The sequence below is a fragment of the Malurus melanocephalus genome, unplaced genomic scaffold (genome assembly GCF_030028575.1).
Source record: "Malurus melanocephalus ecotype Western Australia unplaced genomic scaffold, MMel_1.1 scaffold_47, whole genome shotgun sequence".
In the NCBI taxonomy this organism is placed as follows: domain Eukaryota; kingdom Metazoa; phylum Chordata; class Aves; order Passeriformes; family Maluridae; genus Malurus; species Malurus melanocephalus.
The window spans coordinates 1,501,807-1,521,238 of NW_026623279.1; the positions used below are offsets into that span (position 1 = coordinate 1,501,807).

The following is a 19,432-nucleotide window of genomic DNA, read 5'->3' on the forward strand; positions in this document are numbered from 1 at the left end:
TAGGGCAATTTGTTCCTGAAATTGTCAGTACCTGTGCAAGCTGTATCAGCATAAAAGGTATTCTGGTGGTTAGACATATTGCACTRATTTTAACATTTCTAGCTTGGGCAAGCTCAGGCATGTCCAAAATCACAAAAAGGATTRTGTCAGTCTGTAACTTGAGCACATGTTTCCGTGTGACGCGTACAGCTGGATACAGGACCGTGACAGACCTGTTTACAGGCATTTAGGTGATGGTGTCTGTATGAGGGTGTGTATCTTCTGTAGCACAATCTAAATTAAAGTGAGGTRAAGGGAGCTCAGGTGCTGTAAATCACTACAGCTCCCTTCAGATTATGGCCATGCATGTTGGAAAGCATGAGAGAGCCAGAAAGAAGCTTTTAAAGTCAGRTGGGAGCATTGCTGCTGTTACATGTACAATGGATTTCTGTAAAACTTCATCCTGGAAGGAGGTTTATGCTAACTCCCTTTTTGCATTAGACACAGGGCCAGAGAACAGTGGAAGTAGCTRTCAGCACCTGTGTCTGTGACGTGATCCTTCTGTTGTAGTTGAAGAATCTGTTCCACTCTGTCTAGAGATAAAAAAGGGGTTAGGGAATTGGATGCTACCAACCCATGCTGCCCCTTTAAAAATACTCACCCAAGGAGGCCAACCCAGGCCACCACAGCTCAGTCTTCCTGCAGCATGTATGGAGGTCCCAGGGGAAAGGAAGAAATGTGATAAACACACTGTGTTCAGAATAGCTTAAGCATTTATCTTTCAAAACTTATTTCTGTAAGAACTTGCAGCTTTCTTTAGGGTTTATTTCTCCCATACTGGTCTTGAGATAATGGGTTTTTTTAAGCAAAGTAAAATCATACTCATCRCTGAATGTATTTTGCTCTCTTCCTGAATGAGAGGAGTGGGGTTAAATACTGTTTTCTGCTGTTGCCAACCATTGTTCTGAGACGCAAAATGATCCTTCTATATGAGAAGCTGCAATGAAGATTAAAAAAACAACTCTGTGCCTCTTCTGAGAATTCAGTAGGTATAATCAAGATATAGTCTCTCCAAAACCTTTAGAAATAGTGTGKTACAGCTGATAAATAAATTACAAAATTTAAGAGAAGCACCTGAAAAGTGACTTTTCTGTTGTTACCTGAATAACAGGAGCACAAGCAATACCTTTATACAAGAGTTATCTTGTGTACATCTGTGGTATAGCTAGCTGGCAGGGAGAACASCATCCTTCCTGTTTTCTGCCCTGGAACTACTTAGGAAAATAATGATTAGAAGTGCTAGACTTCTGTCTCCTTTGTGGTGACAATCTTTAGCCAAATCAGTGTTGTTTTGCCAGCTCCCTGCCTGAACTAACATGATGTAGAAGAAGTCTTGCATCATGTCTGTCTGTTCCCTGCCCATTCAAGCTTGGGTAACTCCACATTGTTCAGCTGACCCTTGGTGAGGCCTTAGCAGGAAGGTGGCAATGGGCTCCCCGTATACAAGGTGCAGTTTCCTGGAGGYTGTTCCCTGCCTTTTGCTGACAGTTGTTGTGTCACACTGCAGAGCACAACTGCTGGATGTCATGGTTATAAAAACAGTTATTACAGCTGAGTCTCTCATACCAGATGGAAGCATTCTGAAAGTGAAATCTAGACGTGAATAATTTTGCTTTTAATTGGAGAAGACAGTAATAGATCCATCATAACTTTCTAACCTACTTGATTACTGAGTTTCAATGGGGAAATAATGATAACTACTTTCARATGTCTTTTCTCCTCTGCTTTTGAATGTGATGGACTGTTCATTTTAGTTGATACACACCTCTGTACCTCTGATGTTTATAATAAGCTTTCTGTTTTATATTGTCACTCATCTTGATACTTTTGTAATCTTTAAAAAACTGATAGGCTTTTATTGTGTCATTGCAAAGCTCTCACAGTGGAGATTTCAAAAATACTTAGTCCTTGTTAATCAGTTTTTCTAGCCCCTTTGATATTTGCTGGGTGTGCTATTCTTCACGTCCTTGCCAGAATCTGCCATCTTGTCAGTAATGACATTCCCAGTGTGCTCAAATGTCTGCACATAAAGCCCTTGCTGGAGAGCTCACAGTGCAGTATTACACAGCTCTGGTGTGCATGGGAAGATACTATTGCCTTGCTGGGGTGGGATATGCTGCTTCTCAGCATTCAGTTCAAATTTAACTGACTTATCCTGTTGCTGTAATTTGATGAGTAAAACTTGCTGTCCATAATCTCTGCTRTCATGTTTAGAATTGCTGCCTTGTCTAGGTTTCTCACTCTATTGAGTATTGTTTGGGATTTATTTAAAGTCTTTTGACTCTAGCAGACTTGCTGTGCCTATGAAACACTTGCAAAAACTCATTGGATAAAAGAGCTTTCTTGGCAAGATAGAAATCTCTCATTTGATCTGGGGAGAGAATTAAGACTAAAAGTTAAATCCTCTAGGAGACCTAACTGCAAATAGTATTTATGTATGAAATCAGATACAAAAGAAGAGATGGCCCAAGAAATGCAGTGAAAATTAAGAGTGRTTGATAAAGGCACTAAAGAGCTTGAAGCTTTTTAGTAAAGTAGGAAGCAGTTCAACACTAAAAAGAAGGTGTGGTAGAAAAAAATATTCCTTGTCATTTTAAGCAATCTTAGTGATAGAGAAAACTCCCTGAATAAAGGACTAGCAAAAATAGTGTCTTGGAACTTCAGAATCAATCTAGATGCTGTCTTGAGTTCTCCATATTTTGTCAGTGTAGCTTTTACCTTCTGGTTTTAGCTATAAAGAAAATAATGGTATTTGCAGACAGAAAGATAGAAATATTGTGAGTTGATTTTCTTTGTCTTTACTACAAAGGTTGAATGTCCAGTACATCCTAGGCCTTTTGCTTGTTTAAAAGYGTGGGATAGAATAGTCAAATATATGTCATTTTCTTTTAACTCTGGGAGAGGTTGTCCATTGCTGCTGGTGAAAAGAGATGACTGTATACAGGTTTACTGCACTAGTTAAATAGCAATTTAAAAATTCAACCATAATAATGTAAGTAATGAGGCTTTGGTTACCTGGGTATAACAACTGTTCTTTTTCCAAAGAATTCTAGGTAATCGAGTGGCAGAACTAGAAAAGAAATTAAGAACTTTGGAAATCGCTGGCTTGTGGAGTCTTCCAGGTTAGTAAAAATTCAAGAGAATATCTTGCATTAGTTCATTTTAAAGGGYATGTTTGCATTTAAGAGAGGTTTTTAAGAGTAATTTTTTTAATTGTAGTTATTTTGTGAATGTTCTATTCAGTACATTTGGGAAATTAGAAATGTCTAATAATTGTTAATTGAAAAGCAAAAATCACTAGACTTTGTAAACTCTTAAGTCAAATATGTATTGAAAATWACATGAAAAGTGCTGGAAAAAAGGTTTAAATTTTGAAGCAGTCAAATTATTTCCATAGACAGCAGACAAAAAAAAAGTGAGCTATTTTATTTAAACATTACATAAAATGATACACAGGTTATTGGCCATTATGTTTTTCAACCAATTTTATTCATTAATTTTGTACTTCTTCTAACTTCCGTGGATTTTTTTTACTGTTTTTTAAGTGCTTTTCTGTAGAATCATAAACTCCTAGAAACTGAAAATATAAATGCTCCTAAATTTTCTAGTCCATCTCTCCAGAATAGGCTTATTCCCTGTAGTGTTTTAAGTCCTGTATTCGCTTTTGAATTACACAAGTAATGGGAGATTAATCTGCTTCCTAATAGATGTCGTTATTAGGAAAATGTGCAATATTTAATTTACTTTTACTTTTTTACTTCTTTTCTTCCCATTGCACCTAATTGTGTCTTCTAACCACTGTAAATTATGGTACTTCGTTGTTGGTGTTTGCATCATTAGGCTTTGTTTTTTACAGATTCCTATCAGTGTAGTAAGARTGGGAGAGAGTGGTTTAGGTTGCTAGTTTTTTGACTCTGTTTTTTCTACCTAACCTTCACATCTAGAAGAAAACATTTGACAGAGCTGAAGAGCCCTTGTAACAAACCTATGCTGTCCAGCTGTTTGGGCTGATGTGTGTTTCTAATTGAGCCTGCCTGTTTGGGCATTCTCAATCCTGCTTGATCTTTCCAGAACTAGAGGTCCAAATCTGTTTCCATGGATTACTCCCCATTTAGTCACCTAACATGTGTTATTTAGTGCATTTGTCCCTCCCCACATTCTACAAAAGATGAAGATGAAATATTTGTCTGACACCTTGCTAAGGCAGATTAGTACATTGCTACAAAAATGTCTCATAAACTCACAGGTTCAAGGTGCTGTAGGGGTTTGTTTGTTTTGTTTTGTTTTGTTTTGTTTTTCAAAACCAGTGTTCCGTTTAATTTTTACACTTATAAATGCAGCATTTCTCATGTTTGCAAAATGTATTTTAAAATATGAAAGTGGGAACTTCTTACACCATATTGATCTAGGTAGGTAAGACATCAAATTAATGTTTATACAATAACGACTGTCTCTTTCCTTCCTTTCTTTTGCTGCCTGAAGGCCTGAGCTACAATGTCTCAGTGGGATTTGGGAGTAGGTTCTGCTTAATGTATATTTTTAGTAACTGATCTTAGCAGTACGTTAAATATTGTCATTGCATGTAAATAAATGGAAATGTTATCTGAACRTTTTTATATCCAGTAGATTAAGGTGTTCAGTCAAATGAGTTAGATGACCACAGGAGAAATAGAGGCTGCTGTATGTGAARATTAATTTGCATTAATGAAAATAGTCAGAGAGGATGATCTTAAATAGTTCTAAAGGAATTTAAAGGGTTGTGAGTTCTGTTGAGCCCTGAGGTTTGTTGATCTTTTGCTTGCCGTTTAAATCAGGAGTGCACTTTTGTTTCCAAGTGCACTCTAATCCTGAGATGGTCAAAAAGAGCATTGCAACACCTGGTGGGTCACCGATTTTCTTTTCAGAGCATGTTAAGCTTCTGCTTCATAGAACAGCAGTGTGTAACAAATAGTGTGGTAGTACCACAATGGATTCTGCAGCTGAATGTTGGCTTGGGTGAGGAGCAGAACATGGAGAGTATCTCATCTAGTCAGTCTTAAATCCAGAGCAAAAAAATACTATTTGGTTGTAAGTGGAATTTTTTGTCATTTAAAAAAAAAAAAAAACCAAAACAGATAAAAGCTTATGTTCATTCTAGCACTGAAAGGAAAGCACATTATAAATGGCAGGATTTTAATCTGAAGTTAATGTTCCTACTTAGTCATCATTGTTTATAGAACATTTATAATATCCACTGTCACCATGATAATAATATCTTCCAAATGCTGTTAATATACTTGATCCTATTGAAGAAAGATCTTAAACGCCTCTAGTTTTTTGTTAGGTGACATTTTTTGAGAAAGCCATGAATGAACCATGGGGAACCTAATCAAGAAGTGCATATTTAATTTTTGAAAAGGTGAGATCAGTAGCATAGTTCATTTTCTGTGGAAGTTCTGCCTGCCAGACTTAATATTGCCCTGCTTAGAAAATGTGCTTTAGTTAAATGAATCTCTTGYGAGGTTCGTTTTCTTTGCTGAAAAGGAAGCAAGTTTGTGCATAGATTGGCTTTTTATGATCCTACTTCCCTTGAGAAGGAAGCAGAGAATGTTATGTTCACAAAAGCATTTAATTTTTTGCTTTATCTTGGCTACATTGTGGTTGAAATATGCACACAAAAAGTTAAGTATATTCAGTAATAGTGCACAATAAACACCATGTTATTCTTTTGGCAATTTGATGTCACTAGGCATTCAAATGAGCAATGCTGTTTTTTTTTTTTAATCTGTCATTTCCTGAAAATTCCAGATTTTCACTGAAAAAAAAAGTCTAAGAAAGAGCTAACCATGAGTCAGTTTTTTTCTGTGTGGGATGATAAGAGACTTTTGGTGCTGCCTCTTGCCCTGCAGTAATCAGYACAGAGCAGAGGGAAGGTAGAATTAATGGACTCTGCAGCTGCTGTGTTTGTAGCCAGTTACAGTGGAATGGGGTGCAGCAGAGGTTATAAGAGAATACCCAACCCTGGAGAAGAAAATGAAAAATGTGCTACTACTGAAAAMTTACATGTATTTTGAGATCTGTAGTCCTCACTATAGTCCTTRAAAAATTCATTAGAGGAACATGAAGCTATACAAGTTATGAAATTGAGCTTACACAGTAGCTAGTTGAAATTCCTTGTGTGTAATCCAAMTTCAGATCATGATTCACAGAATGTAGTGCAGCAGTATCTCTGTGTCCCTCCTTCATGAATGGGTGTGAGTCGCTGTTARTAAATAAATATGCATCAGACTCTTTGGGCCACATCTATTGTTAAGATGTGTGGATACTGAGCTTAGCTTTATTTTCTGTAACCAGGTTGGTTTTCAGAGAAAAATGTGAAAGGAAATGTGTTTACTGTGTAAATGCTGACTGAAAGTCAAGAAGTATCTTTTTTGAAGCTTGTCTTACAATCTTCAGAGACTTCAGCTCAGGCTTTACTTTTTTTTTATAAAATAAATAAAAAAGCCTCAGCTTTCTACTTTCCTATTAAAACTTCTACCCAATTTTTTTATTCATCTTTTTTTTTTTGCTTCCTCTGTTGAATTCTTTTGTATCTTTTTGGATATGTAGCCGCTTCTGACTCTGTATGAATATCCGTTGGGTGTTTTCRTACCACAAGTTCCCTGAATGATTTAGTTCTTCCAACACAAAATTCCTTCACTGTTACAGTAAAGTACATTCATCTAGGGGCTTTTGCATTTTGAAACCTTGGTTGGATTTGTTTTGCCTTTTTTAATGTTTTTAATTAATTTTGTCTTAAGTGGGAGGGTTGTCCTCTTTGCTGTTGGTTAATAGTGGTTTTTATTACTTACTCTGGTGAAGGCAGAATTCTGATCCATACTTGACAGAGGAATCAAAGTTTGACAAGATCTGTGCTTCAAAAGTATTAATTGCATTCATATTGCTGCAGTGTATTGCCCAGCATGATAAGGGTATAAAAACATCATTACTACCTTCATGATCAAGATATTTGCAGCCAATACCTTTAAAATCGGTTGGGGATTAGAGTAGTTCGGTTATAGACTCCGTGGGAACAGCTTGACTTTCATTATTCCTTAGTATGCACCAGAACTTTCTCAGAGCTGGATTTATTCTGGGTATCTCCTGACCTGGTGCTCTTTTGAAAGTCTTTGTCTTGGATGGGTGATTAGATTTAGGATGTTGCCTTAAGGTGAAACGTGCAAACAGATTTAGAGGGGCGAAGTGGTTGTTACATAAATGTCGGTTCTCATGGAGATAAATAGAGCAGTATCTTGCTGCCTCCCCAGCCATTACTTATCAGTTGGCACTTGTTCTGGAGGCCACACAAACAGCACGCTTAGCTGATCTTGCACATTTCCTGCCATTTCCCCTCTAGGTTTAAGGTAGTGTCAGTCACTAAAAACGTGAACATCCTGAATAGTGGAGGACTTCCTAAAGGATCTGCAGGTGTTGCTTTCTGTATTGCTAAAATATGTAAAGACTAAGCATCTACAGCAGAGTCCTCAGATGAAGGGTTTCTTGCACTATTTTGTGCAAGAAAAGAGCTGGAAAATTGCCTTTTCCATTTGGTTTAAAACGAAAATGCTCAGAAATGTTTTGGGAATTTTCTGATTAAAATCCCTCCTGTTCCCCAGCAATGTATGCTCCTTCAGTTCTTAGTTATGCTAAGCTTTTAAGATTTTTTTGAGGAAGCATTGCAGGATAATATGCAAGTCTGAAGTGTAAAGCTTCATAATGATGAATGCTTGTATCACATGAAACAGAATAATAGACAGTTAAGAGTYGGTGCTGAACGCTTGTTGGTAATGGCATGCCAGTGATCCATTACTCTTTGTAAAATTTTTGGTATGATCGGATTATTAATATTTTTAATTGAATGCTAATTCCTAACACAATTTAGTATATACAGCACCTGGTCTTTCAAAATCGGGTCTTTACTCAGTATTGCAGATAAAGACATACACCTCTTCTCCATTTGCCTTGCATATTCTGGCTCCAGTAGAGAGTATTTTTTTCCATGCTGTGAAAGGATCATTTGAGATGCTTTTCCTGTTCTGTACTTTTCAATAAGATTGTTAAAAATGTGTAGGGTATGTTTGAATATCATTAGTGCACAATGGATGTRGTTGGTGGAGTAGCAGTTCTAACACTGTGATTGTTCCAGGTGGGAAGGATACGATAACGTTCAGTGACCCGGCCCTGCCCGTGRTACAGCGCTCCAGGTCACCGTTAGCGTTTCCTGATAAACCACAGAGAACYGAAGTACAAGGTGAGCATCAGGAACATGAGGAACACGATGAGAGCTGAGCACTCATTTCTTTCCAAATAAAATGTCATCAATTTTCATGCTGGGATAGCAGAAGGCAAAGTTTCAGTAGACACAGAGATTGAATAAATCATCTACAAGCAAAACAGATAGATGGTCCCAGCACAAATAGCAAAGARACAACTGAAAAGTTACTATTGAATAGATTGCACAGGGCTAGGGATCGTGTCTTACACCTCAGAGAATTTTCCTGCTAGATAACTTGATACTGTGAGAAGTTATTCRTTCCATCTGTGTTAGTTAACTGATTCCTGCACTTTTTCCCTCAGTCAAGGCGCCCAGTAGGAAGCAGTCTATGGAACTGGTTTAGCACTTTGCTGCATTATAGGTGCTATCTAGATGAATGGCTTCCTGATTGCACATGGTAAATTGAAATAYCCAACTCATTTTCCCAGAGAAATTGATGGGTTTTTTTATAGTCTTACACGTGTTGAAAACCCTTCTCCAGGAGCAAGCTTTAACATCTCTTCAAAGTCAAGCTTAACTTTATTTGACAGTTGCTGATAACCTTGATTTTTTTTCCTTAGTTTTTTATAATGGATGGGAGATGGATTATTATACTTGCTTATTGGCATTTGGATAAGRTCCTTAATTGGCATAACATTATGATATGCCCAGATCTTTTTCAGCTAACCATGAAGCATCATAAACAATTTATTTGTTGGTCTGAAACTAAATAGATTGTGGCTTAATTTTGACTTTATAGTCCATGCCATTATCTGATAAAACTTGACAGCCAGACTGATCTTTTTTATAATCTTGATCAGGTGATATTTTTGTTAAAAATACAAAGTGAAAATGTAATGAATCGTTCTCTGGTGARTAATAATAACTCATAAATATTCTTATTTTTACCTACTTAATTGTTGATTTTTAATTAAATCTGCAGTTACTGTAAGTATTTACTTGGTGGCATTATGCTCTTTTCTTTCCATATTTGTMCTAGGTGGGGCTGGTATTACAGTTGTGATTACAGGCTGCTCAGACAGGCAGTCTGATCTGCTTGTCACATCTCATCAGACCCTGTTGTTGTTGCTTTGTAACACTGCCAAACCTTAGCTCTGGGCTGAAGCTTTCCATRCTGTGTTTTCTACTTCAGCTGATTTTTTTTTTAAGACAGCCAAATAATATCTTTTTTGTGTCAAATACTGATGACCACGTGAGGTTTTTTGTGGGCTTTTTTTTTTGGCTTTTGTACGTTTGGKTTTTTTTTTCCCAAATATGCAAGCATTTGCTATATCTATAATTATAGGAATTTGACATCTAGGGGAAAAGTTTCCAGCCTGAGAAAACGGTCTGCAGTTTCCACCCCATTCTACGAATTCACTTAAAAATCTCATCTGCTAAATATAAACCTGTGATTCTGTCGAGCTTGCTTTGTGCCACCAGTGCTGGTCATTCCTTTGAGATAAAGTCAACTTAGAGGGAAAAAAGCCTGGAGCAGAGAGAAGATCAGGACTCTCAGGTTGTGGGAAGACTAGAGTATATGGGGATCCACAGAGTCAAAGGAAGTTTGAGTGAGGAGGGAGACTTGCATGTGGCTGAGCAGAGGTCAGAGCACAGGAGTGAGGAATCAGAACCCTGGCAGTGAAAGCAAGTTGTGACAAAAAAAATAATGAAAGGTGGATGAGAAGTGGGCAAAGTGAGTATAGGGACTGAATAAACAAAGGGATATAGAGCAGTAGCAGAGATAGGTAGGGGAAGAGAAGAGCCTTGGACAGGAAAAGATAGACAAGGATTAGACCTGTGGCAGTCAGAGGAACAATCAGCTCCCAGTAGGTCATCTCCTTCTTTCCTCTTCTCTGTCCCATGACTGTAATGARAACCAAGGTCAATCACAAAAATTCTGCTGTTAAACTGGAGTAGGTTAAGAAATTACTGTTCTGCCTGCACCAACAGCTTGGGTTTTCCCTTGCGTGTGTCACAGTATATCCAATAACCTGCAGCTGGAACTGAAACAAAACCTACCTCTGTGAAAATTAAACTAGGCCAGATTTTTGGTGACATAGATGAGCACATATATATCACCAGCTGTGCAGGGGACACGATCGTTTCTAGCGGTAGGTGAAGCAACAATAACGTTCTGCTGCTCCAGATGCTTTTTCTGAATGATGTTTGGRGCTGTCATCTTCATTCAAAGCCTGGAAAGGAAGGAGAGTGTTTTCAGCTGTAGGGCATATCCCTGTGCTTGGAGTCACACAACTCTGCAGTCAGCATCTGTAAGGGAATGATGCACTGCTACCTTTTGTACCGCTCTGCACAGAGAATGACTGCTGCTGAGCTTTAGAATTTGGTGCAATTGCAATTTTTCATCTATTCCATGTTCCTGCAAAATAAGGGGACATTGGCAAMTGGGAAGAATGTAGGAATGTGTTCATCTGCCTTCTTTTACCAAGCAAGTATGCTCTTATTTGCCTATTAATCGAATAATAGTTGAGTGAAAACAATTGATAATCAGAATAGCAATGAAATTCCTACTTACAGTTAATATTAGGCCTCGTATCACATTGGTCAGTTGTGGTCTTTTAAAGGGTAGTACTGATACTTGGTGCCTGTTCGACCCGACAAATTTTTTCAGCTTTTGAATGAACATTTATTCTTGAATGAACTTTTTGTAATGCATCAACTGTTGCTCTAGCTAGATCTGCAGATAATCAGAGGGCTTTTTCAGGCTTTTTTTATCTAGTCTATCTGCTTACCCTGGGTCTCATCAAAGCCTCCTTTAATCTGTACTTGTTATCATTGTTTCAGTTAAGCTGGATGGTGGATGAATGTAGGATCTGCTGTGAAGTTCCTGTGTGAAAATGCATAATGACAGAGTACAATCATATGAATTAAAGCCTGTCTTGTGCCACCAAATCTCACTTTATCCGATGCATGGGATGGATTTGAGCATCAGAGCTGCTAACAAACAGCTATTGGGGTTTTTTTCTGCCCCGTTGTTGAATGCCTTGTCCCTGCTGTATTGCCTGGGCACTGTTTCAGTCATTCCCTGAAGACAACAGTGCTGTTTTGTGCTTTGAAACAATTTATCTTCAGAAAATTGCAGAAAGTTGATAGGTTGGTGTTATCCTACAGTAACAGGGAGGAAACTGAGGCATGCAAAGAGGAAGGTAGAGTCCCTGCTAATTTTGAGTGCCAGTTTGAGGTACATACATTTAGGCTCTTTTTGGAGCACTCTGATGTACAGAACAAGCAGAGCAGTACTGCACATCARGCTCCTAGTTTTCCAGCTGACTGCTCAGATAATGAGGCTTAGATCCAGTGGGTGATCACCTTTTGAAAGTTAATTTATCCCTGCCTTTTCCGCAGACTTAAACTCCAGCTCTTCAGAGTTGCATTCCTAGCTTCATTGATGGCAGTGTCTGTTCCCTTCCAATCCCAGTCTCATTCACTCAATAGCTCCCAAATTCTAAATGGGGCAGGTCTGATAGAGACAGTAGGCTGGTGCTCTGCAGCCAGGCAGTCCCATCCTTGTGTGAGGCCAYATTCCTGTGAGAGAAAAGGAGTAAATTCTTATATACTAAGAGGTATGTATCTGCAGGACAAGAGTCATTTTAAGCTCTCAAGGCAGACTTATTTTTGGCATTTCCTAATTTTTTCTTACTCTACTGCACAAGCTTGTTTTCAGTGAGGCTTCTTGTCCTTTAATGGACAGACACTTTCACAAAGGTGTTTGCACATCGCTGTTTTCTCTACTTTGACAGGTTTTTGAGTGTTTGTCTTTTAGTTTAATGTTATATTTAAAATTCTTCTTCTGCTGCTTTGTTTTATGCTGTTACCATAATCAAAATAATCTTTTATGTTTGGAGAAATGTTGCAGGACAGATAACAAGACTTTGTTATTGGATGAAAGCCTGTGAAAAGCTCAAAATAAATGGAGCTTGTGTTAACCCCTGAATGGTAGTGATTAATGAGGGGATTAATGGTACAGTGTGCCAGAAATTTCCATTTCTAAGTGCTTTACTTGGAGTTTATATTCCTCTGAAACTGTTTGACTGACCTTGCTGTTCTACAGTATGGTACTATCTGACTCTTAAGAGTTGTTGATATTAGAGACAGGATCCAAAACAGGGCCAGATCCAGCAAGAAACTTAGTGTTGATTGTTTATTGTCTAAGAAATAGGCCTGGGAGGGATAGAGAAGCAATTTTAAAAATGCCTTACTGAGGTAAACATCTCTGTGGTCCAGCACTGGTAGTGATGGTCTTCAGATGAGATATATAACAAATGCCTCTGACTGACTCATGCATCTTGCTGTTCCATTTCTCTTTCAGCAGAACAGAAGGGAGAATGTGATGAAAGTTGTGCTGTTGCAAGTGAGCCCCTAGCTCCAGAGGGGAAAAGCCTAAATAACAGAAACCAAAATAAACATTTTTACCCTTCATTACCCCAGCTACCTTCTGAAGAGGAAGACATAAACAAGCTTGGAAGTCAGATAATTAAACTGACAGTTGCAGAACTGGAAGGGAAAAGAGGAGGCGCTCCTGTGGGGGAGCAGAACATGGGAGTTGGAGCAGAGCTTAATGATTCATCAGAGGCAGAGTTCCCACTTTCCAGCCCTGATCCATCTGACCCCACAGATCCCTCAAACTCTGAGAATGAACGAACAGGTGAAAGTGAGGCCCTGAAAGACAATAACAAAACCTCAGAGAGGGATTGTGAAATTCCAAATGAAACAGGGGATCAAAATAGCAACACCATGGATGCGGTGCATACTGAAGACGCTGGAAGGCATGGAGGGCTCAGTGTTACAACTGCAGACACAAATAACAGCTTTGAGGAGCTCTCTGARTCTGAAAACAAGAAACCATCTGATGCTGCTGAAAACCGTGAATATTTTGATAACAGTTTGGCTTGAGGTATGAAATCCAGGCCCTCGAGCATCTCACTGTAATCCTTTTGCAGTATCTGTGCTRTTGCAGATATAATCAGTGAAAATAGTGTGCTGTAGGGTTGATTATTTTACACTGAACTGTTAATAATTCTTTAAAATAGATGTTTTTCTGTTAGTTCTGGCTGTAGTGTACCAAAACTGTAAATTACCTAAGGGAAAGAATTAGTGATGAGGTTTAGTCATGTTGGGGATTTTTGTAATGATTGGAAGTTTCTACATCGATTGATGTAATTTACATTAGTGTAGTAAAGAGGCCAGTGATAATGCTTTATCTTGTTAGCACTAGGCTCCTGTAACATGTATGGTCCTAGTGCTGGACTGTATTCTAATGGTGAGAAGTRTCTCTGAAGGGTGAAAAATTTGGAGAGAGAAATTGAGAAGCGTCTTAAGGCTGCAAGCTTTTGCATTTTCTTCAGACCGTGCTCTGTTTCTCTTTACATGCATAGTTAAGTACATCCTTAGAATAAGATCACTATTCCCTTACAGGAAGTTTCAGAATACCATTCCTGCATGTATATAGGTCTCTCATTACAAATCTTTGTATTTTTGTATTTTGTCAACTGTACAAAATTTTCCTTTCCTCTCCCAGCTAATCTCATGAAAATGAAGGGAGTTACTTCACCAGATACTGAGAACCCAATTTAATGAAGCTCTGAAGGAAACATCGTCAGAGAAGCCAGAAGTCTTACTGTGAGAAACAGCGATGCTGTTCCAAAGCAAGGAAAACAGCAAGAGGAGAACGGGTCATGCCCTGTCTACCTACATGGCTCTGTCRGTTTCTGAAATTGCATTCCTCTTTTTACAGGAGCTGGAACGGCCCTTGGGCTTAGTTAATGGGTGGCAGATTTCAGCCTACTCCATCTGTGCTCTCCTTCTRAAGGAATTTTGTGTCCTTTTTATTTTGTTATTTGGAATTAAGGATAACTCTTCCTTTCCTCCTTATTTCACCAGTCTGTGGTATGATAAAAGGATTATTTGCATTGCTGCTATTTTCTTAAACTTCTTCTCTTGAAGAGGTTTAGTCATAGAAAAACATTCCTATAATAACTGGGGGAAAAGGGAGCTGCTGTGTCATTCCCKAGCTCAGTCCTGATGCTGGAGCTGTGCCACTCTGCTTCGAGGAAGGCAGCAACGAGGGAATACTTAACACTGAAGTTAGCAGCTGTTGGAGAAGGGGAGGCAGGTCTTTCCTCTCCTGTTTGTAGCATAAGGAATACTTTCTGCAGCTGTGGGGCTTCTATGGGCCAGCAGCCATCAAGGCAATTTTTTCTGCTGGCTTGGGACCTAATTGTCTGTAAATGTTCATTTCTCACTCCTAGAACTTGAAACCAATCAGAGAGAATTAAAGCAAATTTAATAAAATACTACTAATAAAAAGGAAAATCCCTCCCAGATTGAGTACTTCTTTGACAAATAACTGCCASCTGCAAGTTTTTACAGCCCACTTGTCAGCTACTGAATAAAGAGAGTTTATATTAGCAGTACTGACAACTCTTCTGTATGTATAAGATGAGYTAGCAGGTGCTGCCATAATCAAGGTGTCAGAGTCCATGAATGGTTTRTATTCAGCAGAAGAAAGGCTGTATGTAAATTATTATGTATAAATATAAGGAGTGATAGTCAGAAGGTGAAAAATGTGGCTTGTCTCTGTTCTCATGTGTTTTCCCTAGCAGGTGCATTTGTGTAGCCCTTTCAGTGTCTGTCTGCAGGATATAAAGCCATACTTACAGGGCTCCTCAAATATGTTTACTCTGTKTTTAAGGGTAATTGGACATTGCAGCATTCCATTGATGTTAAGCAGCAGTCCTTAGGAACAAAAGTTATATAAATATTTAAGTGTATWAGGGAAAGGACGCAGTAAAAAAAAAATGTTGTCCTGATCACCATTAAAATTCCTCATTACCTGAAAAAAAACAAAACAAAACAAGAGTTTAAGTGTATGAAAGACTGTTTAGCTGTTCCCAGTAATTGTAACTGACTACATTATTGACTCATTTTTGTGACAGTCAGAAGAGAAATTGCTGTAGAAACTAAAATCTCCAGGAGAACGTGAGGATTTTTTCCTCTAAAGCCTGAATATCACATGAAGTAGCATTTTATTTCAGATGTATTTTTTCTATCTTTCCCAGGCTGATCCTGCACAGAGCTAAATATCAGTGCAGTCAGAATGAGGCAAGCAAATACAAAGGTCARGATTTCCTGTGGCTGAGAAATGCTGAGGGTCTTTTATTATTTCCCTGTCCTGTGTCTTTCCTGACATAGAAATGTTCAAATGAGCATTTTGCTCACGGTCCCTTAACARCCAGTTAATGCTATTAGGTAATGAAAGCTTGGTGTAAGGTTGGAGCAGTGCTGGATCAACAGCTTTTTAGTGCCTCATTTGCTGATTCTTTTCAGTATGTCTTTTCTATGAGAGCATACTGATGTTCTACACAACAATTAGGGCATCTTGGTAATTGTCCTCACACCATTTTCCCCCTTAGATTCCATTTTTAAATCCTAGCAATCAGTAAAGTCCAGTAAGATACATAGTTCTCTGAAAACCTCATTTTCAGTGTGATGCCACTGCTGCAATACTGCCCCTWTACTTCCTGCTCTAGCAAATGTGTATTCTAGCTACATTTTTAGCCTTCTCCCAGGAATACAAGACTTCAAAGCAAGGAGACTTGTAAAAGTAAGACATTGTTGCTGCACTAGGTGATAATTAAATATTCTTGTCAGTATCTTCCTCAGATGCTGCTTTAATTGTTGTGCTATCTTAACAATTATTTTTTCCCCCCAGTAAATTTACCTGGGTTTTTTGTGCTTTTTTTTTGTGCACTCAACACTACCTTAGATTTGGGGGTAGTGGTTGTGTTTTGTTTTTTAAGACCTGTGTTCCCTTTTTTTTCCTACTTTAGAAGTGCAGAGATGACAACCAGATATATAAGCCTTTTTGGTATTGGGCTTTGGAGAAGCAAACTGGGAAGGGAATTTTGTGGCAGGGGTATGGAGAAGCTGCATCTCACAAACTGATTTTAAGGAGGTTGTCTTACCTAAAAGTGAAATCATGCATTATCTGTGAGAAGGATTTCATTTGGAAGTATGATGTTGTGCTTATTGGAAAAACGATGTTCACTGAATTTGTAAAATAAGTGTGTGAAAATGAGAGATTAAGAAGTATCTTTTAGAATGCTGCTTCTTTTCTAAGTGAGACTATTTTTACGCATATGGGAATTTGTATAATAAAGGCAGTGGAATTTCTTTAATCCCTATGAGCTCAGGAATGTATTTCAAAATCTTAACTGAGATTAAGTTGAAAATCAGCTACATTTCTAAAAGATAGCATTTTGTTTACCAGCTTCTGTTTTGTAGTTTGCTTTCTAAATTATGCAGTTTAATTTATTTGCAAACCACTCTTTTGTTGCTGCCTGGATTAACAGCACAACATGGTTAAACTATATTAATTAACTTTGTCTTCTTTAATAAAAGCATTTCCTGATATACTTGTTCTACCTGCTTGTTTCCTTTTCTCTTCTCAGTATCAGATGAGTGATAGCCATGGGGTGATGTTTTAATATTCTCACTGTGCTGTGTTAAATTTAAAAAGTAAAGCCTTWCTGAGAGTTTTAAGTCTGAAAATTATCTTACTTAAATCTTTTCACTGTCGTTTCTCCTAGCCTAAACYGATTTACTTCCTACAGTTTTGTATGAAGTAACACAGTATTTTTTGCTGTGTATAAAAATAGCATTTCTCTCTGATCTGCTAAAGTTATCATCATTGTCTAAGCAGCATTATAACTTTTGTATACAACTTTGCTACTAACAGGCACAAACTTAGAGACAAGTAGAGTAATGTTATGGATCTGAAGTTCAACACAAATTTCTGTACTTTCCCATATTTCTAGGGGAAGTGCATTACCAAGGTCTTGCAACACATCACCCAACACTGTTAACAACATCGAGACCTTTCTGCTTTTCAAGTTTGCACCTAACTACAGAATGGTGTCCAAAGAGAGACTAATTCTTACCTTTTTCCTTTAGTAGCTAACAATCCCTTAACAGACCCTTAGAGTGCACTGATTCTTTAGCCCATGCACCCTAYCCATCTCTGCTCTTACTTACACTCATTCAACTCCCAAACCACATAAAAGGATATCTTTTTCTTCAAGAAAACACTCATGGTTGAGTTGATGCTAGGTTTATTGTTGGGCATACAGAAAGGAAGCTCTATACAAGTGATATGCATTTCACAGAGGAGCAAGCAAATGGAAATGGGAATCCTTTAGCCATACATCTTAGTGGCYAACGGCACAGCCTGAGTTACTTTGTGCTGCCCAGGCTGTAGCTGGCGTTTTGGATTTCACCTAGGCCTGGTTGTACATTCTTCTGTAAAGCCCTCTCTTCTTCTTGTCCACAACCTCAGGCAGTTTCTCTTCCCACAAGTTCTTGTTGCTTATCCCAATCACACAGCAAGCCAGACGTTTCCCAGCATTTCCATTTTCCAAACTGGCCTTATTATTGCCCTTGCCCATGTCATCTTCCTGCTCGTGGATCACAACAGATCTGCCCATGATGGAATATGGACCGAAGATTGTGGCAAAGAGATTTGTTTTGTATTTTCTGATTTTGCCTTCTTTAGGAAGAAAGTTGCCAAAATCTCCAGGGTGACGGGGATGATTCACTCTGAAAGGGTTATAGTGTCCCCCTGTAGAATCACAGCCATTGCTGAGATCTCCAAGCTCGTGGATGTGGATAGCTCTACTAGACTGATTGTTATCCAGTGGAAACCCATCCAAGTAAAAAATGGCTTCCAGTCTCCCATATGAGTAACACTGCCTGAATAAGATTTGTCCGGTCACTTGTGGCTTGTCAGCATCTATTTTGGAGCTGGGCTTCATTTCACAAGTGGCATAAATCATCCCATCAGTCTCGTTACCGCGTGTTACTGGGTACAGCAAGTTCTGCCAGAGGTCGTTCACTTGTTTCTGTATTTCATGCAATGACTCTTGGTGTGGATCAGTTTCCTTGTCTGTCATGACATCAGAGGCAAACAGGGCGAGCCCAGTGACCAGAGAAAGAATCAGAAGCATCTTGGCAATTCAGAGCCTGCAAAAGGTACAGGAAGGTACAAAGAATTCAGGACATTTTGCAGCAGTATGGCTGAGAGGAAGACACACAGCCGGTGGGGAGCTGAGTGAAACAGCTGGAACATGGTCCCGGTGGACTGCTGCTTGCTAAATCTGTCAAATGTGATGAACTGAAACTAAATCAGAATGCATCTGCGTGTTTAAACACATASAACTGGCACCCATAACTACAAGAAATTCTAGTGATTTTATATTTATWCATTTGRTCTTGCTCTTAAAAAGTACTTCTAKKTCCCTGCAGGAAGCAAGCATGCCAAAATGTTTTWAAATCTATTTCTGAGTTTGTATTGAGGCTTTTCTACTTCAACAAATTCCAGCCAGACAGTCTGCCAGGACATTTTTCTTGGTCCAGCTACTTAACCACTAGTTACGCATTACAAGGAAAAAGTAAAAATCCAACAAGTCGATTACCTTGCAGAACCCCTCAGTAGTAGCTCTTCGCCTCTGCTCCCCTAAACCAAGATGTGACCGGACAGAAAGGCAGAGCTGCTCGAAGGTGATGCTTATAGGAACTGCGTGTTTGTGTWGAAATTAGGTAACACTGGCTCAGGGGAGGCGGGAGAACTGTGGGAGGGGAGGGAGGCGGGGACGGAGGGGAGAAGGAAGGGAGGGGAGAAAATTCGAGGCATTTTTGTTCTGGGCAGGGTSAGGACTTTGAGCTTTCCTGGTGAGTTTGTTAGTCTGTCTCTTGGTCCTCACCCGCACTCCCCTCCCACCCGAAAAAGGAAAAAGGCCATGAAGCTTTGAAATTAATCTGCCTTTTGGCGACTTCATGCTCTCATCGAGTGAACTTCAGCAGGCAGGGAGGGGAGAGGAAGGAGCGTTTTAAGGCACAGCTGGGCAGTTTGTTCACTTGTGTGCTGGTTGTCTGGAGCTGGTTTGCATTTTTATTTCTTCATTAATCAAAATGGAAACTGGTGCTTGAGCAACATAACATGTTCTACACGAATGTATACAGAASTTTTTGTGTATTTAGAAACTGAGCTTTAATTGTAGATGTTCAGGTGCATGTCAGTGATGCCTCTCTGAAGTTTTAGGGTAA

The 19,432-nt window shown here is 38.8% G+C and overlaps 2 protein-coding genes across 2 annotated transcripts in view; one reads left to right on the forward strand and one right to left on the reverse strand.

Annotated features, from left to right (window-relative positions):
- CCDC149 (coiled-coil domain containing 149) overlaps window positions 1–16,816 on the forward strand; it is a 51,034-nt gene extending 34,218 nt beyond the window's left edge. The window contains exons 10-13 of the mRNA XM_057365067.1: window positions 3,085–3,161; window positions 8,204–8,308; window positions 12,642–13,226; window positions 13,851–16,816. Coding sequence (XP_057221050.1) covers window positions 3,085–3,161; window positions 8,204–8,308; window positions 12,642–13,225 — 766 coding nt within the window. The 3' untranslated portion in view covers window position 13,226; window positions 13,851–16,816. The remainder of the gene's footprint in view (window positions 1–3,084; window positions 3,162–8,203; window positions 8,309–12,641; window positions 13,227–13,850) is intronic.
- A 592-nt stretch (window positions 16,817–17,408) lies between these two features.
- SOD3 (superoxide dismutase 3) lies at window positions 17,409–18,935 on the reverse strand. The gene is made up of 2 exons (XM_057365039.1): window positions 18,802–18,935; window positions 17,409–18,349 (listed from the first exon to the last, which is right to left on the reverse strand). Exon 2 carries the CDS (start codon window positions 18,331–18,333, stop codon window positions 17,608–17,610), a length of 726 nt encoding a protein of 241 aa, XP_057221022.1. The 5' UTR covers window positions 18,334–18,349; window positions 18,802–18,935; the 3' UTR covers window positions 17,409–17,607.
- Between the last annotated feature and the right edge of the window lie 497 nt (window positions 18,936–19,432).

Bases quoted from the DNA above. Each gene is read 5' to 3' on its own strand.
- SOD3 (XM_057365039.1), bottom strand. From the start codon at position 18,333: ATGCTTCTGATTCTTTCTCTGGTCACTGGGCTCGCCCTGTTTGCCTCT.